Source organism: Linepithema humile, chromosome 5 (assembly GCF_040581485.1).
Source record: "Linepithema humile isolate Giens D197 chromosome 5, Lhum_UNIL_v1.0, whole genome shotgun sequence".
Lineage (NCBI taxonomy): Eukaryota > Metazoa > Arthropoda > Insecta > Hymenoptera > Formicidae > Linepithema > Linepithema humile.
The window spans coordinates 6,956,534-6,984,416 of record NC_090132.1 but is presented as its reverse complement, the minus strand read 5'-3'; the positions used below and the strand labels follow the sequence as shown (position 1 = coordinate 6,984,416).

Here is a 27,883-nt window from a genome sequence, read left to right as displayed (position 1 = left end):
CTCGCGCGCTTCTCTCTTTTGTTCATAATACTCGCTTAAGAGATAAATCGAGGAAGATTTATTCGTGAGGACATTGATTTGTTTATGCAATCGGAAAACATCGGAATATCATCGCGCGATAATATTGCATAATTTTTCATCTCATTACATTAAAAACATTTCTAAATGTCACGATTAGTCGGTGCTCAACATTGAGTATTTCGATAATTAATTCTTAAATCTAAATGTCTCTGTTTATTTAGAATTATTAAAATTATTTTAAGAAAAAGAAATATTTTTTAAATATTTTATTGGCTTATTAAAGTGTGGAAAAACATCTTTATTTATATGTTGATTTTGTTTTCTTAAGAAAAGACACGTATTCTATTAAACTAAATTTGAAAAATCTCATTACACAGATCACAAAGACGAATTTTAGATAGCTATGTACCACAAATAATTGTTATAAATATTATTTTTATGAAAATCCTTTTTTATATGAAAAATGCAAATTCTCGTTATTTTTATATCAAATTCTGCTCCCACCGACTGGTAATTAAGTATTATTATTATTATTGCGGACGAAGAAGCTTCGATGCTTTCTCCGTGTCGTTTCTCCCGCCAACTCTCTGTTCATTGCCACATAAGTACATAGACATACGGTCTACTATATAATACCGTTGTAATATCAACTTCTTCGCCTTCTCCGGTCGTTACTTCCTGTACGTAGCGAACTACACAGAGGCCGATTTTGTACGCGATCATTGCTCCTCGTGGAAAATGTTGCTCATCGCAAGATCTTTCATATACGAGCAACTTTGCCCAACACAAGTAATTTATTATTAAAAATTATATTATTGAAAGCATATATATGAAATGCTGAAAACATAAGAACTGGGAGTATAAGATAAATAATAAAAATGTAACAAATAAAAAGTAGATAAATAACAATTAAGAAATTCCATTAAATTTTATTTAAATCAAACATTTTAGTTAACGTTTAAATCGGATTAGAAGATAAAAATATTTATAGATAAAAATATTTATAATTAAAAAATACGCATTTTCGTATGTGTGAGTGTGTAAAGCATTTACATCAAATAAATTTTCTGCCTTTTTCGCTTTATTTTATCTCTCTTGCGATTTTTATCCCAAATCGGTCAGTCACGTGTGCGGCATTTGCATAAATAAATTTCTCGTCTTTTTCACTCCGTTATATCTATCTCGCGATATCTCCAAATCGAGAAAGAGCGCGATAAAAATGTTGCAAAACCAGTGTCAATCGCGGTGCGCCCACATACAGCGGAGCGGAGCGCATCGTGATGTATATAACAGCGAACACGTTCACTCACGCGTGCTCGCACACACACGGTGTTTAGAAAGTCCGGCAACGAGAACGCCACACCATCGGCGGGCAACGCGAAGGTACACCTTGGTACCAGAAGGCGACGTAGCCAAAGGTAGTGCACACGCCAACGGCTTAGGTGGGGATGCCTCTAAGCTAGCGGTGTTGGCGCTTCCTCGACGCTCACTGCTCGTCGACCCGTCGAGCCATCGACAACCGGGTTGGTACCGGAGCAGCGAGAGAGTTTTTAAAATCGTCCGTCACAACGTCCAGGAGACCGTCAGTCGGCAGTCAGGAAGACGAAGAGACGAGAAGTGAGAGATTGACGGGGTCATTTGACCGTTCGGCCGTCTTGTGCTACGTGGACTAACGTCGAAAAAGGAACGATGGAGAAGGAACAGCCGGACTCCCTGGCGACGGTCGCCGTTGTCTCGGAGAAGATGCCGCAGACCCACAGCCACTACGCGCCCAGCGAAGTCTACTCCACCGCGGAACCGCCACCGGTAAGTCTTGATATATGAATCATAAACGCTTTACATCCATAGCGGATTATTCCTCATCTGTTGAGTCCTTGACAACTTTTCCTTTTGCGAAAGAAGAGCTCGAAAAAATATTCGAACTTTCAATCTCTTTGTAACTTTCCTTAAAAATCCGTAAAATTGTTTTGCTTAATCGAAGAATCCATGGATGAAATCGATGATCCGCTAGAGTTTGGAATATTCTATGCTTTCGATAATTTCAAATTTCACATGCGTATTTTGGCATTGGCAAATTGACTGTAAACTACGCACTTGTTAAAGATTATCGTAAGCAAACTAGCTCAATGGCTAAATTACGCTAAAAAATACTGTCAAATAACACAAACACAATATGATGGTCTTTTGTTGAATAATTCATTAACGATCAGTTTATTTTTTTCCTTTTACATTAAAATATTCAGAAAACATTTAAAACTAATTTTTCGAAAATACAGAAATTATATCTAGTCGTATTTAAAATTTTGCATAAATTTATGCAAATTTTAAATATTGCTTATATTAATAAATGTAAGTTTTTAGAGAATTTTTACGATGATTCGCAAAGTTAGATAAATGTGTAGTGAAGAAAAATTATCGCGCAAATTTTATTGCTTCCATAAAACATTACTATTTCAAAAAATAAAATTAATGTCGTCCTACATAAAAAACGAAATAATATCTTTTAAAGTCATACATTGCTTACAGAATAGTGTTTTTAAGATGATAAAAATTATCATTTTTTACGCTAATTATTTCCTTTTACTCATTGTACTTTCAAATAAGTATAACCGCAATTATATTTAAAGAATAACTCATTTTTTTTACGGCTGCTATATATAAATAATATAAAATAATTATGTTAACTTTTATATGAAATAGTTCATTAAATCGCAATTACGATGATTAGAGCGACGAATAATTTTTACACACGTGTGATTAGTATTAATAGAAGAACTTAAATAGAAAAATAGCGCGTACTTAATGGCAGAATGCAAATAATTGCAATTTGAAAATTGACATTCGTAATTGGACATCGGCCGATGATGAGAAAGTCGCGACAAAAGAATTCCTCGCGAATCTTTCATGATGTTCTTTGTTTGCGAGATGGGGTCCACACAACTCTTCGCATAATTACGCCTCTGTCATTATCGTTGGTAATGGCAATCGGATGGCTTCTTATTCGCGGCCTGTGTTCTCATGGATGTAATTAACTTCTTGGCATGCAAAGCGTGCTGCAGCGTATCCAAAATAACTTGGGAATTTGGCGTGGAAAGAAAGCAGGTCTTAATAAAGGAGATTTCTTAAAAGTATATATTTTTCATCATATGCGTTTTTATGCATATTTGTCATATTGAATAAAAGATGTGAATATTGTGGGAACGTCCTTCAAACTGAATATTTATAGAAAATTTTCTGTTACCACGCTCGTAGTATTGTGTATTTCTCTTGGAAAAGAAGCATGCAAACGATTCCGCGTCATTAATTCGAAGTAATGCTATGAGAGAGTGTTACGTGATACGCATAAATCCCTCGGCTATTATTTTGCGTCGGCCATGATTCGAATCGGTAAGTCGATATGCGAGTGCAAGTGGAATGCAAATATAGCATTTCGCCGATTGATATCGCCGGGGTTGCGTAATGCACCCGCGGGACCCTTCGAGCTCGCGCTTCGAACTCGACAAATGAAATTTAATTGTTTGCAAATAGGGTCACTGTCGGATAATACGATCGCATAGTCGCTGCAAGGATACACGCACGGCATGCATTTCGCAGAATTATATAGATAATATGCAAGATTTAATCGACTAACGATTTACGTAAAGAAACATATCGAAGAATCTCCGAAGGACAGAGAGTCGATGTCAATAAAATAATATTCAGCGAATAATACGACTTTTCTAGAAAATGCGCTAATAAGACGCGGAAAAAAGTCTTAGAATAGAAGATACAGTTTAATACAGCGTGAAATATGATAAATAGTCTGTAATTTTTTTAATCATTATGATTGTTCGCGTAAAAAATGACCTCTAAGACAATGTAAACAGATATTACGGAATATCATTTCTTTACAATATTATCGTTTATTTTTTGACAATTTCGAAATATATACAATATCTTTGCAAAACCGTAACTTTAACGCAGGAAAATCTACTCGCAATTAATTGGCACAATTGAAGAACATAATTTAGAGCGCTATCTTAAAAATGATATAGTTCGTGGAAATTCTAAGATACTTAATTAAAAAATGGTACACGCAAAAAGGGTACAGAACCCGTATACTTCCGTGAAAGTTGTTTTATAATATAATTGCGCGAAATCCGCAATTACACTCGAATCGCGATTGTCTATTTGTTGATTTAATCACCTCTCTCATAAAACAAATTAAAGATAATCAACCGTAATTAATAACAATTTTAAAAAAACAGCTAAATTAATAAATACATGTTGCCATCGGTTGAAACAAAAATAGAAATTTGAAACAAATATTTCTCTATATTTCCTGTCACGAAAGATATTCTATATCTTTCTATTATTTCGCACTTATGTAAAATGTATTTTTTATCCATATATGTTTTTACCTACTGAAAAACTTAGTCTTTTTTGACAAAATTAAAAAATAATTAGGAATGGGTATAGAAAAACCTAGTTACATAAGACAAGAAAATGCAGATTGCAAAAAGACAGGAGATGAAAAAAAATTAAAAAGTACTCTATACAAGATAATACACGAAAATCGTGAGCGTTCTGTTCACTAACGAGAATTTAACTACAGTGATTAAAAGAAACAAGTGTTTAATTCTTGGTATTTATAAGAAAAAAAATTCTACAAAACATGTATGCTTTGCCGTAAAAAACGCAAATTATCGCCATTAAAAATGGAAACTTAATTAACTAATGTGAGAGTTGAAGAAAGAGCGTCGTATAAAAAACGTAAATGAAGCGTGTCCTATCTGAGAATTTTTTCTTTTGTCTGTCATCCTATTATCGCAAATATGCAAATCATACAAAAAAATTAAGAAAAAGTTATAATTTCAATATCCAGATTAATATTTTATTTTAGCAGTGAAAAAGTTTAATAATTTAGAATCTATTGACATAAATTTGCAGAGATAATTATTTGGTATAAACAAATATTTCAATATAAAAACTTTTGTTATAAAATATAGATATATCTACATTTTAATCTGTCTATTAAAACATTTTAAGCATTAAATTACAAGACAAAATAACATGAAATAATGAAGGATATAAGCAATTTGCTTTTCTGTCAACGTTTAAGTCAGATAGAACACACTTTTCTATTCAAAGCAGATGCTAACAAAAAAGAAAAAAATACTTCTTTATTGCGTGGGACGGCATTTATAAAAAACGAAAAAGTTAGATACGAAAAGAGAAACGACACTTTCAAAACTCGTTTTGTCGATGCAATGACGTGCGTCTCATTCGTGCCGTGTTTGTGAACTCGGGGCCTTGAACGCCAAATTTAACGTTGACTATTTTTCTTTTCATTGTTTTGTAATATGTGAACATTTACATTTACGCGCAATATTGATACGAAATACAATTTATGTCAATGACAAATTTTGTAATATGTAAATGCAAATAATCGGCAAGCAAAGTAAAAAAATTTCCGTAAATCTTTATTATTAAATAAGAATTGTTTTGCAATTTGCAATTATAATTTACAATTTCGCTGCGATCAGCGTGGCGTTGCGCGTCGAACTTTCTGGAGATTTCAACGCACGTCTAAAATAATATGTACCTAAGCATATACATATTTTTATTTGTAATACTACATAAGCATGGAGGAATTTGCATCAGTAATACCGTAATATGTTACAAGGAAATTATGTTACCTTATTTTTTATAAGCTCAAGTCTCTCCTCCATGAATCAGGAGGTCATTTCCGCCTACGCGATCAGCACAATGATTGCTCTGCCACGCGTATCGCCGGCATGAAAGTAGATCTATATTCACAAAATGTTTTTATTTAATTACGTTTAAATTAAAATAACACGAATAGTATTACGTATTAACACAATTCAATCACATTTTGCTTTTTTTTATTACGAAGTTTTCTTTTGCATCTTAGCACCATCACTGCATCATTTTGTAGCACATAATATAAATAATTGTATATATTACTACAACATTTCTATCTATTTACAATGCACAGGATGATATTCAATCATTAAATTTAAATATAAAATTGTTCGCAATTAGTGATCATATGTTTATAATTTTTTATATATTTAAAATTTTTTAATCCAAAGATATTCGCACACAATATCTTACATATTTAAAATGTGACGTAAAACTGTAATCGTTTTTTCTAATTGCCGTAACTTATTCATACATTACTTATCCATTTAACTTGCAAATAAAACGCTTGAACAAGAGAATATTTGTCCCCGGACATATCCGTGTATTTTTTGCTTTTTTTGCGCATTATCGGCATTTATTTGTTCACACACACGAGTGGGAAATGACGAAAGCGCTTACATAAGGCGAAATAAACTTACTTTAGATGGTCATGGAAGAATACAAGAATCGAGCTAGATATTTTTGGTCATTCTTAATTGCTTTTTCTGACAAGAATTTATCGACAATTAATGTTTATTTATTATGCACATTCATTGATGTAACGCTTATTATATTTCTCGACTCGCTCATTTTAGACAAGGATATTTGATTTATAAAATTGAAAAGAATTTCTTAAGCGACAATAATAATTATAATAACTTTCTTGAAGAGATTGATGCACGCATTAAATAGATACATGGAAATTGAGAAAAAACGGAGAAGATTCAATCTTGGAGAAAGTTGGAAATTAAAATATGTGATATTTAGATAATACAAACTTAGACGTCAAAATGGTATATAATATGGTTTTCTTACGTTTCTCGTGCAATATAGATTCGAATGTAAAACAAAAGAAATGTTCGCGAGCGTTCAACGCTTTAAAGAGGCTAATAATGAGCTTGGAACGATGCTTTCATTCGTTAATTCCAAGCGTGAAGCCTTCATCGTGCACCGGTATGCATATTAGAGAGAAAGTGCAAAACGTTATCGATCGTCTCAAATCACATGTTGATCACGTGACGATAGAATTACAGTGTTTGAGAATGATTATCACCTTCAATTAATTTTCCAGACGTTCTAGTAATTTTCCAGTGCGTCTCGAGACTGCCTTTTATTAATCGAATAAAACATTTATTTGCCGAATCGTATAATATTGTTGACACAATTGCTATAATTTTAATTACACTTTTTACCACTGGTTTTCAACAAAGTCTACAGACTACAAAAGATTGTTTTCTTTAGCGGTTTTTCTTGATTCAGTTCGCATTGACGGGCATTGTTCCGGAACGTTTTCCACGGACTGCTGTGGGTGTCAATGACTTACGAACGGCGAGCAGGCCAAGAAATTCGTTTCAAATGATAAATGTTACTTTTTTTTTGTGCCTGGCAACGGTGCCTGTTTACTTTTGTCAGGCAAATCGCGCCGGCATAAAGCCAGTCTCGGATGGCCTACTATCTCTTGGAAGCCTCTCACCCGAGTCGTCCATCCACATCGAGGTCATTACGAATTGTACGTACGAGTACAGTCCGTAATGCAAGTCTCTGCATAGAGAGAAACTCTTATCCTACAGAGATTATCCAAATTATTTATCTCACAGAGATTATCCAAAATTAACAATTGATTTGATTTTAACAAAAAGATATTTGACGCGGAATTATTCCGCTTAAAGAGGCGGATAGAGTGAGAAATATACTTTTTGCTCCGAAATTAATGTGTGGCATTACGTTAATATACATCTTGAATACATAAAATAACATAATTACATAATGCGAAGATTGGACGCTATCCGAGTTTGTGCGAAAAACGGCGGAGAATACACACGCATAATCTACGAAGTCAGTTTTGAAATGGATGCAAGCAACGCTATAATAATGTCAAGATACAGTTAGCACGTATTAAATATCTTTTATTGTGCTTGTTGCTATCAAGGCTCTCGGTAGAGTTAAATGGCGACGCAGTGATTTATTTTTAGCCAGATCGTTATAGATATATATATATATATATATATATATACATACAACTTGCTCTCTCGACCGCGACACATAAATTTATCGGCTGACGATGGTCACATTAGATATTATTGTCTTATTAAATATGCATTTCTCTCGCGAGTGTAATATTTAATTTTTATTTTATTTATGAATATTTTTTTTCACGTATATACGACTGAAAGTTAATAGAGATAAATTGATGGAAATATATTTTCACTAAATTTTCAAAATACGCGGCACTATAATTTACAACTTCGATATTCCGAAGACGTTATGCATCTGTGATTTATCATGTGCGATAAATTTTGTTATATAATTTTTTATTCGTCTCCATTTCTCGGTTTTCTTTACAGCTTCCATCAGTTTATGTTGCATTTCTAAATTTTTATACATCCGGCAAACTCGGCTATTAATCCGCTATTACATAACCGAGGAAAATGGTAGTTTACGTTTTCACATTTTGCTCAAAGAGAGAGAGAAAGAGAGAATTCTGCCGAATAAACGAAGCGCACATTAGCATACTCGAGAGATTTTACACAATTATATCCTCTCTTCTCTTTCATGGGTGTAACTGGCACGGGAATTTGCGATAAAGCGCGATTTGTATCCGTATTCACATGCAGCCACACATACAGACAAGTGGAAATAATACGTATGCATATGTGTGTCTGCATTGCACTTGTCACAGAGCGGTAATATGGCACTCTTCTCACATATACAATGGGACACGCGGGACTTCACGCTGGTTAACCAACCGAGTCGAGGCCTTTTGTCGCCTCACGCTCTCCTTTGGTGTCGTCTCTGCTATTGTCGCGTTTAGAGCTGGTTATAACATCAAAAGCGGGAAGAAAATAAAGATTGGAAAATTTTGAAAAAGCTCGAGAAACTCGATTCGAAAACCTTGCCGCTTATTTCTCCGATAATTTTTCGTAAACGATACAATTTTTTTTTTACAGGCATATATGAGACCGCCGACGAAGAGCACAGCGGTTCAGATCGCGAGAATCGCCGCCATCACTCTGATCACGATGTCCATAGTGCTCGGCAGCTTCATCCTGGCGGCTTCCTGGGTTCAGGCCAGAGCCTCCTGCACGCCGGAATCGATCGCGGCTATGCAGGCCGAGTTGAAGTTCAAACAGCAACGACATGCTGGAGTGTATCAGCCGCAGGGTGAATTCCTGAAGCATTTGCAGCCGGAGGCTCTGATACAGGTAAGAATTTTATAATATTTATAATATTCCTTTGCAAGGGAAAAGGCATATTGGGAATTTTTTTTATATTAATAATAATGGAAATTAACCAAAAGCACGTTATCAGCAAATTATCATTTTACTTGGCGATCGCAGCGTTTGATTAAAGCGAGCTCAAGGTAAGTACGCGAAAAGAGTGTGTATGTAGGATAAAAAAAAAATAAAAATGAAATATTGCTATCCGCTGTTTCCGAAAAATGCAGACGCGATTATAACGACGAGATAACGACCATCATCTTGATGGCAGTCGTTGCGGAGAAATCGCGCTGGCGGTCCTGCTAACTTTTCGTAGCAGGGAAAGTGACGGTGCCCGTATCGGTGGTGTTAGATTTCTCATTTAATTGTTATAAGCGGATCAAACTTCATCGTTCGGCGTAAAAACAGAGCCGACGATGCAGCTTTCAGCTCGTTACGTTCACGGTGATGGTTTCCACGGAGATTTCTAAGTTTCCACGTCACGACGACGTTCGACGGCGCTCGCAACGCCGAACAGTCGCCGTGAAGTCTATACTCACGACTTCAGGCCCGCGCTTTAACTCTTTACGATCGAAAGTGAGAAAGAGAAACGTTAGTGCGACACCGCTAATATAATTAACGCCTGCCTTCGCGCTCGTGATAAAAACGCAAATTTGCTTTCGTAAGCGGCGAATAAATGAATTCGGAAATTTGCGAGGATATTAATACGACGCGAATAAGTTGGCATTGAGACACTTACGTAGATAATAAATTTGCACCGAATGTTCTTTCGATCTTTTTTAGGACTTCGTTCAAACGCATGGAAAATTCAAAGACTCAATCTTTTTCTCAAATTTTATGTAAAACGTGATTTCTCACGAGTATTTCTCATTTAGAGCGTTCACATGCCGTTGAATTAAATTTCTGCGCTACAGTGAATCGATTGATCGCATGCTTTTTCGATAAATGTACTGCAATTCGAACAATGCCGATTATTACATTCATCGGTTTTATTAGCGAGAAGACAAAGCGAGCGGGATCGCTTCTCACGGCGTTCGCTGGAAAGAAAGGATTGTGCTCGATCTATCGTTGTCACGCCCATCTCTGTGGTATTCGATTACCAACACGGATACCGAGATTTATCACGAATCTTTCGACCGCAAAATACGATTCGCAGCTCTGTAGACATTTATCGACAGTTCACGAATCGATTACTGCAGCAAGAATCCGTAGAGAAATTCTGTTTATTAACAAGCACATAATATTGATGTCCGAAAAAATAGCGTTTCAATCCAGAAGTTAATAAGAGATAAATTGTTAGTTTGTACTATAATGAACACGAAGAATACGTGCAACGAATGTACAGCGCACGAAATCTTCTTCGGGTGGTAACTGCAAAGTTAAACGCCACGCGCGCGACTTGCAAGTAAAAATTGCGCGTGATAATTATTGACTGCAGCTCTACAAAGCGTTCATTTTAATTTCAGTGTTAATAAATCTGCGAGTCATGCAAAAATGATCACAACAGAATGAATGTAGGCAGTTAATTTTCTAGCAAATAGAATAAATTTTACCGCTTCCTTCTAGCTGTCACACGTAAGCAAATGACTTCTCGGAAAATTATCAAGCGAATAGTTTTTGTTCATAATAAGTGCTACTTGCCGTTTCTATGACTGTTTTTGTTTTTATACATTATGCAATACCGGGAGATAAACACTCGCGAAATTTGTCAATCCCGGCGCATCCAACAGAGAAAGTTAAACGCATCGTACTAACGCCCGGTGGAAATTACGAACGGTCAGATGCTAATGAATGAATAAGCATAAAATGTCAGAAATTTAGAAAGCGTAGAGTTATTTTTACAATCATATTCTTATGCACCTCGTCAAGAGAGATGAACAGAGAGACGAAAGAAGGGAGGCGCGTGTGGTGTCTGGCAACGCGCCCGCTTGAATTGTCACGCAAATTACGATTTCTGCCGACGTAGGGAATCGTCAGCGCGTAATAAAAAATATTTCCGCTGTCGCACGAAATTTGTGAGAAAGTATCACTCAGCGAAATACTTGTCAATCGTTTGGGCGACGTCACGCACGATCGGGCGCGTTCATTATAGAAACACCGGGGTTTCGATGGGAAATCCTGCGGACGCCCATTGAATTATTATCGTTGAACTTTTACTATGCTGCACGCGACGACGATATCGTGTCGACTCGCACGTCTTGAGCGCGGAGAAATTGCGAACGAACTTATGTAAAGCGAGTACAGCAGCTCTTGGATACTCAAGAGAAATAATTGAAAATACTTTTTTCCAGCTGAAAATTCATAGATTTCACGGCAGGCAATTAATTTGTTCATATTTTTACGTTATTTAGTTTATATTTTGCTGTCTATTAAAGCGAAGAAATGACGAAAAACTTATAATATTGAAGTATTCGGAAATTTCGATGTGTGAAAATATTTTCTATCGGCGTTTTCGACTGAATAAATCCGGGGATTTTGATCATGCTTTTAGTAATTCAATAACAGATTCAATGGTATCATTGATCGATTTCAGATCAGTCAAAATCCGTTCAGTCGAAAATATATGTTTATTGACAGTGTTTTAAACGGTGTTTTGCGGTGAAAAATATGATTTCCGTGCATTTCCAAGCATTTCTTTCATTTGTTGATATTGTGTCGATTTTAATTCCTGCTCAGGAATGGCATGGTGTAATTTGAATAGCAAAAGCTATAGTAAAATCTTGGATCTCTATAATCCGTGTTTCGCTTACAACTGCTTCTACTTATGCGAGATTCAAGGTTTAATTTCAAGGATATATGCAGACAAAGCGATTGTTACAGTCGTTTTGCGTGACAGTGATAGTATTGACGAGGCAACGTTACAGTTGAAGAAGTCATTTTTATACGATTATTAACTATCATGGAGCATCTTCTAATAATTCACGTATTAACTTAGCTTGTTTCGCATCAAAATTTTAGTACATTATTTTCTTACGCGATTAATTAGATTAAAAATTTTAAAACTTTTTGCCTGAATTAAATGTTGTTAAATTTTTATTGAATTAAATCAAATGTGAAATTCACAACGGGAACAAAAGCGTGAATATCTCGAATATTACACGTGGTTTGTCTTAGTTTCAAATCTCTTTATTATCATAACAAGTGCTCCCTAAAAATGACAACCGGTGTGCATATACTTTCACTTATAGCTTTTGTCGCAAGAGTACAACCATTCCATAAATCCCGGTGAGATTATCTTTCGTAGTGTCTAGCTGACTGATTGACGGTTGACAAGAAACACGTGACGGGCATAGAAACAATTTTTTTATGCATCGTAAATCCGGCGGTACCACGATGTGATCTCTCGACGCGAACGAAAGGGAAGCAGCGAGAACGTGCAGATATACGTGGACAACCGACGCGATTAATTCCGGCAAAGTAAAGTAACTCGCCGTGAAGAATGGATATTCTAAAAAGAATGGATAAGGAGCGCGCGCGTGCGCGCACCACTGTTCGGTCGTCCGTGAGTATTAAGCGTAGAAAACGAAACGCAAAGAAACTCGCACGAAGCGGTGCCAGGAGCCGCGCGTTCAAGGAGAACCGCAATCAGGGGGAATTACGTAATTCGGGTTGCGTTCCTTATATGTGTGATTGTGATTGCGAGCGCGGATCGCCGAGCGAGCGAGCGTTTGCAAATTTGTTAACAATCATCGCGACCAATCGCGCAAAATCGATTAACCGATGACGAGACGTGCATAGATCAATCCTTCAATCATTTGTGTATTTAACGAATCGATTTTTTATGTTCCAACTTCGACACTTCGGCTTGTATTTGTTTAATTTCTTGATATTGTTGAAAACTGTTTTAAGCCTGTTTTATTTCCCTTATTTTTTCTATTTTGTAAATATTTTATTGATGCAGCTCGTTACAAATGCCTAATTTATTATTACTCGACATTTTATTTCTCAAACTGTCTGTCTACTTTTATTAACATTGCTCGCAAATGCGCGACACACTCCATCGGCTAACATTTGACTTCCGTTAGACAAGCCTCGAGTATTCATCGAACAATCGTGGAACATCGCGGAAGCGGCGTGCTCAATCGCGCAACATGTTTTCTCTTTTGTCGGTAATCAATTTCTCTCGCTCATGAGAAACTGGCTCTCTCAAATTGGATTATTTCCTCGAGCCTAACGACGTTTTCACGCATTCAATGGATATTTGATATTTTCGCCTACATGCTGTAACATCACCTCGGCTTATCCGCAGAGTCGCGGCTCCGAATAATAGATCATACCGGGATAATTGCTTTTTTTGATGAATTAAATTGGTGTATTTTGGGAAGATCGTTACATTATATCAATCATTATAAAATAATTATATCATATTAATTGTAATTACGTTATATTAATTATATACGTTTTTATTGGAACAAGACCACCGTGCGATCTCAGGCATCGTGTCGTATAGTTCGACACTTTTGCTGTCGCCGATTGCGAAATCCATCTTTGAATCGGCAGAACACGCTTTTTCCCCGAAGAGTGAAACCCGGTAGATTGATCATTTCCCGACCGCGAGCCGACGGACATCGTCGCGTTTGATCGCTCGCCGTTTCCCATTCGCGCTTATGGCAGATAGGTAGAAAGTAGGATCGGTATATAAGTATACGCCGCGAGAACGCGGGTAAAAGAACGCTCTCGTGTAACGGTCGTCTAAAGGCGAAAATCGGCCATCGCGAGGTCAATGAAATCCGGCGAGATCGCAGGCGAATCGTGGCTCATTATCGTTATATTGCCATCGGGATCGAAAAATCGCAGAATCTTTCACCAAAAGAACAAATTCTCACGATTTTATGTTAGATTTTTCAATACTCGCGTATTTAATGCAACTGAATTTTCAGATGACGTTAATTACAAAAGAATTATGGAAAATAAAAGTTATATTTAACTAGTAGAACTCGATTCCGAGAAAACCATTTGTTATCAAGCATAATTATATACACCTGCATATACATTATCCATCGCGAGAAATTCAAGTGTATTTAAAGAACATAATCGTTCTTTTTTTCCATCTTTTGCATTTTAATCACCTTGGCATTAATCTCTTATTATTTCATAATGCACGGCTAAAAAAAGGCTTCTTCGATGCTTTATTATTTAAAAATAAATGGTTCGCTCATATTTTAGAGCCTGTACTAAGACTTATCCTTGTTTCAAGGACTATCCTCGCGCGCGATACCCTCAATTTGCTGTGAATCACACGCAAATTAACAACTGCATGCACATCTTCCTCGCAAATTATTCTCGGATTTCGTAATCGTTTTTCTGTTAATTTACAACAAACGGAAGTCATCTGTCAAACGATGTTGAATGTTGGATTGTTCATTTCCTTTATCTTTGCATAGATGTTAATACCTTAATATACTTGCAACGATTACATCTTTGTTATTTTTGAAATCTAAATTGCACTAATATCTTCAATTCAAAACTCCTTTGAAGTTTAAATCTCCTCAACGAATTTTACGTCAGATTGTTAAATACGTATATATTTAATGCAATTAAGAATTAAATTCCCAAGCTTTTCCTAATTAAATTTCTAATGTTACGTTTAAAATGCACATGTATTTAATAAAATTTTAAAATACTTTTCTCAAGTCACATGTAACTTGTTTCAAGTGATTCATTTTCACAATGTAATTAACAATGTCTGGAGATTTAATTATTAGTTGAAAAGTTAAATTATTAAAAAGTATCTTGTAATTTAAATCGAAAGTGACTCTTAACTTGCGAACCTTGTAATTTTCTTGATCTTTACATGGAATACGATAATGCGAAATGCTCGTTGCGCCTTTAGGATGCTGCAGTTCTCTCATCGTCTAGGAGATACTTGGAAAACGTTACCACAATGAAAGTGGGTTACCGGTTGCGCGCAAGCAGCGGGGTGAATGTTCGCTAAAAAGATTTTCTCTCGGCGGACTAACTGTTATTGTTATACTCCTTCGTTTGACAGTTCGAAGGCGGCTTGGGATACCGCGTTCGCACGTTCTGTCATCGTCACCGGTAGAAAATAGAATCCTGACTCATCCTTGTATATGTTGCGATCGTTTTCTTCCTTTTTTTTCCATCATTCATCATTAATGAATGTATCGAGACGAGATTATTCTTCCGTCGATTAGATCTTTATTCCGCGCGAGATAGAGCGTTACGATTGTAATTTGTGATAGCCACTTGAATATATTTACCTTCCACGCACACAAGATACCGTATATAGCATTTGTAACACCCACGCTAAATATATTCAAGTGTTCGCGCTATTTTCCATCACAAGTTATAATTATACGTAATTCTTTCGATCAAGGACGAGCGACAAAAAGTTTATGCTTTAGTTTGGAACGATGACGATTTTGAAAATTCAAAAGTTTCAATTAATAAAAATTTTGGATTAACAAATTTTTTTTCAATAATCTGACAACTTTTTTGTGTCTTGTGAGAAAAAGTTTTTCTTTGGGAAATTTAGTTATGCATCGCAGATTTGAGTTTATTGTTATTAGAAAACCAGTTTTCCATATCTTGCACACAGTTCAGATTTTCTTAGACTTTTAATAATTAATGCATAATTTGATGATGCCAGGTCTGGATTGTGTGGAGGATATAATAAGACGCTTTTCTAATAACCTCGAGAAGTGAAAGTTGCGCTACATATTGATGAATAATTTTTCCAATTAAAAGATTTTTTTCGAAGAACTAAAAAGCTGCCTGATCGTTAAAAAAACGAGTTCAAAGACACGGCAATTATAATATATAGAAAGATACGTTACCGTATTTTAATTAATACATATTTTTTAATAACAATTTTTCTAAAATTGTCTTACTTATATACATATTTAATCGTAATATAATCATAAATATTCAATTTACAACTGTTTTTACAATATTGCGATTAAATTAAATTGCGGTAAGTGGCTTTATATCATACCATGATTATGTCGCTATCATGTCCAGTAACAGAGACTGCAGAACGTGTACACATGTTTTAAAAACGATAGGTACCCATAATTGGCCGTAATAACTCGCTAATTGATAGGTTGAAGAGGATTGTCGCGTTTTCTAAAGAAAGCCATTCAGCACGGCGAAGTTATCGTTGCGGCAAATTGCAATGGCGATTTCTTCCACGTCACACGCTTCGTGAATCCCGGAGTGGATGGAAATATAGCTCTCGTTTCTTTTTTTTTTCTGCGGGATTTCGCGCCGCAATGATTGCACATCACGAATCTCGCAACATATGCAGAATAATTGCTCTATAATGCAGCGAGTTAGCGAAAAGCGACACGTATCGCTCATGTATTACTTAACGTAAATCCTGTTTTGCGCGCAAAAAAAAGAAATTCAGCGCGTGATGCTTAATAATTGTGATTGTAATTTAATCAACTGCGCCATATATGTTTTATCATGCTATTGTAGAAATATTCACTGAACCAAGCAATGAAGATATACATCGTATTTACTTTGATGTGAGACTTTATGCGTGTTGAATGGCGTCTAGAAAGCTAAATCAACTTTCCTTCTCTTATATCTGAAACTTACTGAATTTAAAATTATTAATTAATGAGAAAAAAAATATGTTATATCTAAAACTGGCAACAAATTTTAAATGCGTTTCGTGTAAATCCGAGAAATTTATTGCCTGCGAATTCAATTATTTTCTGTTTGTTTTTATAATTCAGATCAGATATTAAACATCTTCTGAACGTTTGTCTCGTTTAGACGTTAAACGTTTATTTTCTGAAAGCAAATGAGAACTTTTGTAATGACGATTTTCTAATAAAATTACGATGAACAACGTGTTATGCTCTTTCGTCGTTCCCGTGATTACACGCACACATATTCGCAATTTACTTTGTAGAACACGCGCGTGAGAGACGCTATCTCCATCGACGTGGGTTGGTAAACCGCAGTTTATCGACTATTCGCATCCCGTTCTAGTTTGACGATCATGCAGGCTGTCTGTCCCGTGTCTCGTGACTAATCCGCGGAATCCTTTCTACTTCCAATTTCCCCGAGTGGAAAGTGCTCGAGTAGTCGTGTTCCCGTTCGCATCGAACTCTTTAAGCACTGGCGCATGTTCTTTTTTTTTCACCGTACGTAGGATGTACACCAGCAATCCAATTATTGTACCGAAAATATTACAAGCCATATTTATTCATGTGAAAAATATATTCCGTTTGCTTCAACACTCTTACATTATCTCATGATAATTTTTGAAGCGACGCTGTTTAGAATCGGTCTTCACAATTGTTCAGATATTTTAATCGATATAAATGGGATATTTGATAAGGAAAGTATTGTGGAAAGATAAAACACCTACGGTTGCGACAGTGCGAGCAGACATCCCGACAGTTAACGATTGTCATCGCGCGTGCAACGCGATCGTATGACTGCTATGATCCACAATTGTGCAGCTGTTGCACAAGTTGTTTTTTTTTTTCTTTTTTTTGCACGAAACCGTAATCATCCGTTACCAATCGGCCGATATATCGGGGGAATCCGAGAGAAAGATACTGTTAGCGTGAATATTCGCGGGGAGAAGCATTTCGACATGTATACATCATTGCGGTAATCCTTAACTCAATGCCCCGGTGAGGTCTTTCGCCGGATACGACGCGCAGAACGAATGGCACGCTTGGAATCGGAAAGTCTCTTGCACAAAAGCCCGCAATTGCGTGAGACCGAGAAACGCAACCGACGAGAAGAATGCGCGTTCATGGAAGCAACGTTCGAGTGTCGCTTTCTGCGTTTCCGTATTAAACCGTAATCCCGTATAGCTATTATTGCGGGGCCGAAATCCTCGAGCGCTCCGCCGGGCGACATTCGTCGATCATTCTTGCTTCCATTATTACAGTTAGTGATTTTCTGTTTCATTACGGAACGAGTGTAAAACTTGCTTCAACGGGATTTCGGCTTCAATTCGATTGCGGCCGTTACGAGGACTCTTAATCTTGAAAATTGGAAAGTTATGAGTTTTGAAAAGTGGCTTTTATTTAATTTGTACGCGGAGAAAGTTAGATCTAATTTCTGCGGCGATCGCGAGTTTATATAGCGTTCTACTTTTTTTTTATTGTATTTATTTTGCACTCAGATGAAATTAATTTTTACATTTTATTTAATATGATACCAATTTATATGTTATATGTCCTAATGCGGCATGGTGAGAACGTGAAATGTGAAATCGAACCAATCGCGCTGTTTCGTTCATTCGAAACGTTCTCTCATTTATGTACGATTTCCATCGTCTCGTCGAGGGTTATAGCGCGATAACATAAAGCGAGACCACTTTCACTAGTGACCCGATGTCGCGACCAGGAAGACAAGAGTTGCATCAACGAATGATGATTGCCGCTATGATATTTGTCCGGCTTTCGAAGTCTCGAGAAATATTCATTCCTTTTTTTTTTTATACCGATATTTTTCAAGTTTCTCTCATTGATTAGGAAGACAAAGAGTCGTGGCATGACGCCTTTCTCCTGCGGAATGATTAATTAAATGAAATTACTGACCTTAGACTTATCTGAAAGCATTGAGACATTGCCAATGTAGATGCAAACTTTCTGCAACATCTGCAAGATTCTTGTATTGCCTTTTTCCTTATTTAGATTTAATTATCGGCACGATGTGTTATCTCACTAAACGTGAATGTGTTGCGATTTACAAATATGATTAATTAAGCATAAAATAATACACTTGTATTCCTTTGGAATTAACTTTCTAATTAGATGCAATCAAAATTGTATTTTTTTTAAATAAAATTATTACTCATAATGAAACTTCGAGATTTAAAAAAAATTATTCTATTTATAGGAATCCGTCGAGTCGAAGGATTCTCTGCAAAGTCTTGCTGCGCCAACGAAGAAGGATGAGCCGGATACTAAGGACGTGAAAATCCAAGGAGACGGAGAGAACAACTCGAAATCTGACAGCGAGAGCGGCGATGACGACGACGACGATTATGATGACGATGAATTCCCGCCCGTGCACATTAAGCTTCCTCTTCAGTTGGATCTTGACGACATTGCAGGCGTAAATATCTCATTTTTCATACCATTCGATATGTGTCAAAAATATTTTAATTTGTCATGTAAAAATCTTTGACTACACTTTTGTGGCTCATGTTTTTGTGAAGATATTGAGATGTTAAATACGATCCGTCCTTCAAAATTTCGATTGCTCTCCAGACACTGATTCAACAAGCTCGCAGCAGAGTTTCCTGCGTGGTCGAACGACGACGAGCCGACGAGGTGATGGACGGAACCGGCGACAACACTTTGGATAACAGCACCGATCCGCAGCGTTTCCAAAGACTGAGCGGCGAGCGAGTTGCCATCCTTTGCGAATCGGGCAATCCAAATCAGGAGTGAGTAGCAGAAAATAACGTATACATAAATATTAATTGTTTTGAATATTTCATAATATATTTAATAATGAAATTTAATACAATGTCGCTCATATCATGAAATAGAACTAAATAAATTTTTGCACTACGGTAAAAAAATTGTTAGTCGACAAAGTGGTTTAATTAATGTTTTTATTTCAGACAACAGGAGCAGGAAATGCTCACTCCGATCATCGTGCCTCTCGGCACCGTACAGATTCCTCTCCAATCGCAGGAACCTAATCCGGGCTACCATCAATATCAGATACACACGCAGTATCAGGTTCCCGATATGCAGCAACTGCCGCTCAGCGACCCACGAGGATTGAATCACATCCCGCCGGGTGTACTTCCGCCTGAGCTCCGAAATCTTCCTCAGTTGGCCATGGAAATGAGACCACCTCGAATGGGTCCGCAGACGCCCATGATGGGACCTCAGAACCCGATGGGACCACAAGTGAGTCATCCAAGCAATGTAGACCTACTTTGGTTCCGTTACAGATAAAATTCCTTTCATGAATACAGTATGTCTAAAAAACACTTTTCTTGTAGCATTACTATAGTATAGTTACATTTTTATCTGTACTACGTGTAATTTTTATTAAAAGAAATTTAATAAAAAATGTTTTTTAGACATACTGTACATACAATATATGTTCATTTGGCGCAGTAGTTAACCACTCGATATTGATATCCAGATCGACATGCGTCAGATTCCCATTGAATTACGTCACTTCCCGATGGACCCGATGAGGGGAATGCGACCGATGGGTCAAGAGCCTCCTCGCCAGGAACCTCAGATCTCGATAATGTATCAGCAGCAGGCTGAGCAAGTTCCTAATTCCTACAACCAGGAGCAACAGGGTCCGATTATGATGCCGCCGCCTCCACCGCAGGCCGAGGCGCAGATCCAAGAACAGAGAATACCGCAGTCGCCCATGATGATCCCACAGATCCCACAGATCCCACAGACTGAACAAAGACCGCCTGCACCACCTCAGGCCGAACCCGAGAAGCCGCGCTCACTCTTCCAGGGCATTCCAATTGAGATCAGAAGAATCATTCAACAGGTACCGCTGGAGATCAAGAACATCATCCAGCACATCGGCGAGGCCAGGCCGTTCCCGGTTCAAGTGCCAGAGGGAGCACGTCGTGAGGTAAATGTCTACTTATTTGTCTCACGTGAAAGGCAGGTTCGTGAAAGAATGTAAAAATTATATTAACTCACTGCACCCTTTTCATTAAATCTGTGGATCAGATTTAACGTAAAATTTAGTTTTGACAAAACTGAGCGACGGACAATCGTTAAAAGGATCACGCTTGTAAATATACATTCTATCGCGACGCAGGAACTCAAGCCGTTCCCAGAAGGCGCACGTCCGATACCATTAGGACCATTCCCACTTCCGGTGGAAGTGAGGAATTTGATCGAGCATGGAAACATCGAAGGTCGCCCACGCCCGAATGGCGGTAACGAGCAGCAGGAAGCGAAACCCTTCCCAGGCCCGGAGGATGACAGCGACGAAACTGAAAGAAACTTCCCCGTGCCTATGGAAATTCGTAACATAATTCACCAGGTAAAGCGAAAGAAAAAGGCATTATATAATTTTTTAACTTTTAATATTTTACTTTGGCATATAATTCCGACACTTCTCTTAAAGAAGACCAATATGATCTCTAGGAGAGATTCGTTCAATTGTTGTGTTACTAAAATAATTTAATATAATTTAACAGGATTATTATTTAAATAATAAAATTATGCGCGCATTCTATAAATAATCTCTAACGTATAAAATAAACTTTAAATAATTAACGGTAGATAATAATATACGGCATCTATATTTTTGGTAATCATTTCTTTAAAATTAAAACGGAAATATAACGGCACGTATAAAAGAACTTTATCACGAATTATTTACACGGTGGCATGGCCGGTCTAAGGCGCTTTTAAGGCACCAGTCTCTTTCGAAGGTGTGGGTTTAAATCCCACCGCTGCCGTTTTATTTTTTGTTTTCCTTAACAAAACATCAGGCAACGTTATGTAATCGCTAATTATCACATTGTACAATTATAATTTGCATATAATTAAAAATGGCAATTCAGGGAACAAGCAGATATGACATAATAGACGGAAACAATTGAGAGAATCAAGTTTTGGTATCTTTAGGTTGTAGAAGGTCGTGCCTTCCCGGTTCCGAGATTTGCGTTGAACCCGATCGAATCCATGGATGTACCGGTCGAAGCGCATGCTGAAGTAACCGACAGCCAGTCCACGGAGCAGCAACCCGAACAACGACAACAGGAACAACACCAGGAGACACACGTGATGATTCAGCAAGAACAGCAGCAAGAGCAACAACAGCAGCCGATGCAGGAGGAGAAGGCTCGCCCACACTGTAAATAAAGTTTCATTTGTTTTGTATTTGAATTTTTACATTACTATTCTTAATAAATTTTTCAAAACGGAAATCTTAATGAAAATAAAAATAAATAAAAGTTAAATATGTAGGTTGAATATATTGGAATTAATAACAATGTTTATTAATTTACAGACGTGCAACCGCGTTCCGTGCGCTCCGCACCAGACGAGGTCTTCCTTCATCGTCGTGAGAAGCGCGTCCGTCGTTGCGCCTGTGACTGCGCGTGCTGAAGGATGCAATTGAGCGTATCCGTCGGACGGAACAAGTTTTCAAAAGTCCGTCTGAAATAAAGATAAAAAGAAAAGAATTCTAAAAGCACGCCATCAGATACGCACACTTTGATCAGATGTTTGCAATTGTTATGGTCCTGGCAAATGAAGCAAAATGCGACATATTTCGTCAAACGTTGCAAATGCTGAGTGCACAAAATTTCAAGTTTTTCCCAAGTTTCGAGAACTTCCGACAACAAGCAAAAATGTTTTCCAACGAAGAATTATATCAATAAACTACATTCGTCGAATATAAGAAAATATTGTGCGAAGTAGATAAATATTTTTTATATCTCGCGTGGCACAATCAGTGCTGATGAAAACGATTACTCGATGACAGTTAAAAATAAGTGTGCTTATCGAAAAATAATATCCGGTTTCAACAATAACCCGATATATCCAATTGATTTCTAGAATATTTACCCTTCTCTATTGATCAATCAGTACGAGATGAGCAAATCATTTATAAATGTTACGTTTTACCAACAATCTGCGAGTTGTTGATGAGACTAGGCACGAGTGATACTTTCTAAATTCATTGTTTGTATCGTTATATTCATTCATAGAGAGAAAGAATGGAAAGATAGTTTAGAAATCTGTGATTCCTCTACATAAAACCCTGTGAAAAACATGCTTCTGAAAACGCTGCATATATATATATATACGATTTTATTTAAAAAAAAAAGGTTAATGATGAATTTTATTAGATATTTCCGTATAATAATCGTCTTTTGTATCCCGTTATTAATTTCGCATTTTTATCTTCCTCTTGTCCTCATACTTCGCCCTTTAAAAGTGACGAAAAGAAAAATCAAAATTTATAAATTTAAAAATTTCTCAACTTCTATAGAACACTACGTTGTACGTTAGTTCGATTGATTATTTACGGATGTATTTCTATACGTTATATGCGCCTATCGAAAATGAATTTAAGCTCTGAGCGTTTTATTGATTTATATCTTTATGTACTGTTTTTTTTTTTTTTCATGACAAGTAAATAAAGTGACATGATATTGATTAGACTTAACTGATACTTCGTACGCATGCGAGTTGAATATTTTAGTTATAATATGGCGACAAAATAGATCTCCATAATTAAGAGCATATGGAATTTTACACGAGAAAAATAACGCTTGGATTTGATATTTCTAAGAATCAAGATTAAAATTAAAAAAATCATTTCGCGGCTTTATGGCTTGTATGTCGAAGTGACAGGAAACATATTTCATGAAAGTAAACAAATATCGATTCTAAGAGCATCAAAATCAAAATAAAAACAAGAATCACCTATATTCGTGGCTTGTATGTCAGAGTGACGTGAAATGTCTTCACATCCATCTCGGTGCAATCTTGCAGTCCGATAACACTATCACCGCCGGTGCGCGATGGTACGCGCGCCTCTTTGATTGCACGTTCTTCGATAATCTCGTGACTGTCGTCTAACATTTTTTCAACCACCGATTGCTGTTGATCCGCCGTTGTTGCCATTCGTACGATTTTCACAGTCTTTATCATCTCCAGAGAATGCGACTTGCACGGCTCCACCGCTGCTGTTGCCGTTGAGCGATTGCCTTCTTTCGCGCCATTTTCCTTGTTGCGGCGGGATGAGGCGCGATGCAAGCGCTGCTTATCCCTGGATGAGTTTCTTCGTAGGCTAGGTAATCGCTTCACCGATTCCGCGCTGGCACTTAAACCTGCGGCTGTGTATTCAAAGGAATTTCATTGAAAAAAATGAACAACAATGTAGAAAGTGTTCGACAATTTGAAAAGTCAAGAAACTAGAACGCAAATAGTTAAAACTACTGAACAATACAACGATAAAACAGATAATAGGCGATAGGAATTTCTATTAGTTGATCGTTTACCAATATTGCCAGAGGAAGACCGATTGGAACCATGTAGAATATGTATCGTTGTGGGATCGCTGTCTATCGCTGTCAATCTTCCTTCCATGGGCGTGAGAAACCATTCAGATCTAGTTCGCATTCGCGCGGCTTGCCTCTCATGAACCTGTGATCGCATTCTTCATTATAATATCATGTCATACTGTTATTTCGTGTTATATTTTTCCTTTCTATTTTTGTGAAATGTTTGTGAAATTCGAGCGAATGATATCCTTTATTTCATTTATGCTTTTATTTTCTATTTCTATGCTATCCACTTATAATCGTACCTGCGGCAAGTAGCTGAGACTTTTGGTACTCTCCGCATAGCGATTTACCGCACGTAGCTCATCCAATGTCATGGACGCTGCGGCGCGTCTTGAAAGATTGCTACCGTTACTCGACGAGCGACTAGATGCCTGAAAAATGTCAAATGTCTGCTTTGGATATTTTCAATAACGTGAAAGCGTAATCATGCTTTTATCACTTTCAATAAATAGTGTAGTACCTGGAACAGGCCGTTCTCTTCTAGACTAACTGAAAGACGCGCGTAACTCTCGAGTAAGGTATTTTCTGGGATCATGCGCAATGACGAAGCGAGTTTCACGGGTTCGGTCATGTGAATCATCGCCGGAGTCGATTGTGGTTCCTCCTGGTGCAATATACCTGTCGTATGGATAAATAGTTATTAAAATATCATTATAAACAGTGACATTTTCAACACAAAAATAAATTAATTTCTTCTAAAAAGAAAAAAATAAACATATTTGTCGTATTCTTATGCAGCTACGATAAAGGGAGTCAATTGTTAACGAAATACTAGAGCTCATTTACTTTCTAAATTAAATTTTAGTCCCCATTTTTCGCACTCGTATTGCAACCATGTTTTCTCAGCTTCCAGCGATAACTGCCCTGGAATTTGTAAACTCAAATTACACTCATGTAACTTAATTACTATAATTAAAAATGTTTCGTGCGTGTAAAAACTTACTTGACACGAGAGTGTCCGGCGGATATCGGAAATTAAAGATCCAATCTTCTTCTACTTTTATTATTCGACCGGTTATCCGCGCATAATATTCGTAATTATTCCTTCCAAACAGATTCGAAACACCAAAATTATCTATCATGAATTTGGTAACGCGTGTGGCAACCTGGAAATAAATTGTCGACTATTATATGATTTTTACACAAAAGAGAAAAACAATCATTGCAATATTTTAAAATATATTTTACACATTTAAAATTAAACTGAAACAACATGAGTTCTTAATAACTGTAAATTAAACTTCAATAACCAGCAAGAAGAGAAAATTATTTGATTATAATAAATGAAAATCAAGATCTCGTGTGATTTACCTTAAATCTGAGAACGTCTTCCATCTTAGCAGTCTTGCCGTCACTAACGCAACTCTGAAAGAACGAAGGCGCCACGGATACTCCTAAAGCCTCACTGGTCATATCCGTATGTGCTTGCTCACTATTTACAGCTATTACCCTGAATGTTCCGAACAACAATACCAATAATCGTTGTGTGTACATCGGCATGGAGGTAATTAATCTGCTCAACATAATTTTTTTCCGTGAAGAAACAATGAAGAGTGTATAGTCAAAAATATTTAACACACAGTGTCAATTATAAGAAATATTACATGTGTATCTGGTCCCGTTTCTGTTCTATGCTATCTAGCTGTATTATGGCAAACAATTGTTGCTCGTACTCCTTCCCGAACACTCCGCCCGGTATCTTGCGTAAAAACTTCTTCACCACGCTGGCTATTGTGTAAACGCTAAAATTGTCCATATTGACCAGTTGTCCGGTTTGCAAAAAGTGCGTCAATTTCTTCATGTTACCCTGATGACCAGGCGCTCGGAAAATGTTTTTTGCGAATGGTGCTTCCTTGTTTAATTTCAATATCAGGACCTGCGAGAAGAGCAAACTATTGTTATTCTTTATAATTACTCTAAGCGTTTTCAAATGTGTACGTTTGATAATGAAAAAGCATTTGGCATTTACCAGTAAAGGACCGGGAATGTCATTCTTGCACACTTCATCCAAGGGCACGCCAAATTTGACTCTGTGTAAAATAAAAACACATTCGAGTGTTACCTCTCTCTTGCAGTACGGAAGTATTAAATTTTGATGATAGCACGGGATAATTGCGTGAACTCTGAATGATATACCAAAGCAAATTTCTCTAAAATGGGTGAGATGCTTTTGGAGGATGCGCATATTGAATTAAAGGCTTTGCGCCAAATGCATTTTGTGGTTTGTTATACAAAATGACGCTACCAAATTTCACTACTGAAGTCGCTAAACAGCTCCAATAGCTTCACATACAATAGGTATCAGCATTATTAACGCAGTGGACTCTGAGAGATATCAACACACATTAGTAATATATGATATGCGCAATCTTCTCAAACTCTGCATTTACTTACAATTCTACCTTCTCTTCAGAGCATCAAACATATACAATGCAGAATGCCAATAATATTTGTTGGACATATTGTTAAATATCAATTAGCACACATACATCTGTGAAAAAATTTAAGAGTTCTTTATTATCTTAACTGATTTTCTTATTAAAATAACAATACAGTGTCTCTAGATAAGTATGACAATAGATGTTCTCATTGTGTCTTATGTCAATATAAATGCTTTGTTAAGCCTATAGAAAATCAATCTTTTATATAAATAATTTATATTTATATCCTAATAATTAGTACACTATGTAAGTAGACACTTTATGCTTTTACATTCACTAAGAATGTATTACTTTAATTAGGAAGATTTCTGCAGATTTTTATTTGCATTTCAATTTCAATTTTCAATATATATGTCATCATGTAAATGTACAGGAATTTTAAAAATTAGCATTAATTATTTTTTTATTTGTTTACTATAGACAAAATTATTTAATTATTTAATATAAATTATATAATAACAAAGTAGATTTAGTTAAAGAATAAAGAATGCATGCAGTATTTCTAATACATATAAACAGGCACATAAGAGACTGTTATTAATTTTTAAAAAAATATATATTTCTTAAAGATTTAATATCGTAATGTCACGTAAGGTGACAAATTTGTTGTTCTCAAGCGATATACTAACTTTTCAAGGCGTCTCGGGTATGGTGGCCCTGAAGAGGGATGTCCGCAACTGGTCACAACATTTCCTAACGTAGCGGCGCGTCGATGCATTCTTTCCGCCCAGTTACTCATTGCACTAATTAAGAATGGGAGCACTAACACCGCTTTTTACGCACTTGCCTTCTTCCAAGAGAAGTCGCGCTTACTCCGAATTCTGGCTTCCCATGCTTGTGCTAACCAACACTGCTGCACACCACCGGTTTTTGTTTATCGCTGCCAGTCTCAAGTTTCCAACTCATGTTTCAAAATTTCTATCACGTTATAGCTTGGAAATTCACTCTTCCTTATCATACCCATCAATATGTAATTACTGGCGCGAGACATAAAATACGCCCGAATCTTTGTCAATTGTGTACATACGTAAAAGTTTCTTATTGATCGAACACTCCTATCCACCCGAAGTATTCCTTCTTTGGCGCATGCACAGTGAATAAAGTGTCTAGTGTTATTATCTGTAATACCAATTGCAGAAATTGTCATTCCACGAAAAATGCGTTCGTTGAAGTTTTTGAAAAGAAACATTTTTTTAATGAAATATCAAAGTTTTCATACATTTTTTATGTATTTTGCAAATATCTAACGCAATATAAAATCCTTTATAATAGTA

The 27,883-nt window shown here is 36.6% G+C and overlaps 2 protein-coding genes across 4 annotated transcripts; one reads left to right on the top strand and one right to left on the bottom strand.

The window, feature by feature from the left end:
* Positions 1-1,487: 1,487 nt before the first annotated feature.
* On the top strand, positions 1,488-23,259 carry LOC105670924 (bromodomain-containing protein 4). Its single transcript, XM_012364673.2, has 9 exons — positions 1,488-1,827; positions 8,874-9,128; positions 18,978-19,196; positions 19,352-19,530; positions 19,711-20,005; positions 20,247-20,705; positions 20,898-21,125; positions 21,716-21,944; positions 22,101-23,259. The coding sequence occupies exons 1-9, from the start codon at positions 1,711-1,713 to the stop codon at positions 22,196-22,198; spliced, it is 2,079 nt and encodes a 692-aa protein (XP_012220096.1). The 5' UTR covers positions 1,488-1,710; the 3' UTR covers positions 22,199-23,259.
* On the bottom strand, positions 21,147-27,698 carry LOC105670925 (unconventional myosin-IXa-like). 3 transcript variants are annotated; one of them, XM_012364676.2, is made up of 13 exons: positions 27,239-27,698; positions 26,563-26,659; positions 26,138-26,198; positions 25,773-26,060; positions 25,480-25,681; positions 25,112-25,274; positions 24,955-25,032; positions 24,629-24,786; positions 24,411-24,539; positions 24,103-24,247; positions 23,525-23,937; positions 22,103-22,249; positions 21,147-21,942 (listed from the first exon to the last, which is right to left on the bottom strand). In XM_012364676.2, exons 3-11 carry the CDS (start codon positions 26,173-26,175, stop codon positions 23,525-23,527), a joined length of 1,614 nt encoding a protein of 537 aa, XP_012220099.1. In that variant the 5' UTR covers positions 26,176-26,198; positions 26,563-26,659; positions 27,239-27,698; the 3' UTR covers positions 21,147-21,942; positions 22,103-22,249. The 3 variants fall into 3 exon arrangements, with proteins under 3 accessions (XP_012220099.1, XP_067212402.1, XP_012220097.1); XM_067356301.1 differs by having other exon boundaries at positions 25,773-26,044; positions 27,239-27,697; XM_012364674.2 differs by lacking the exon at positions 26,563-26,659 and having other exon boundaries at positions 25,773-26,044; positions 27,239-27,697.
* Between the last annotated feature and the right edge of the window lie 185 nt (positions 27,699-27,883).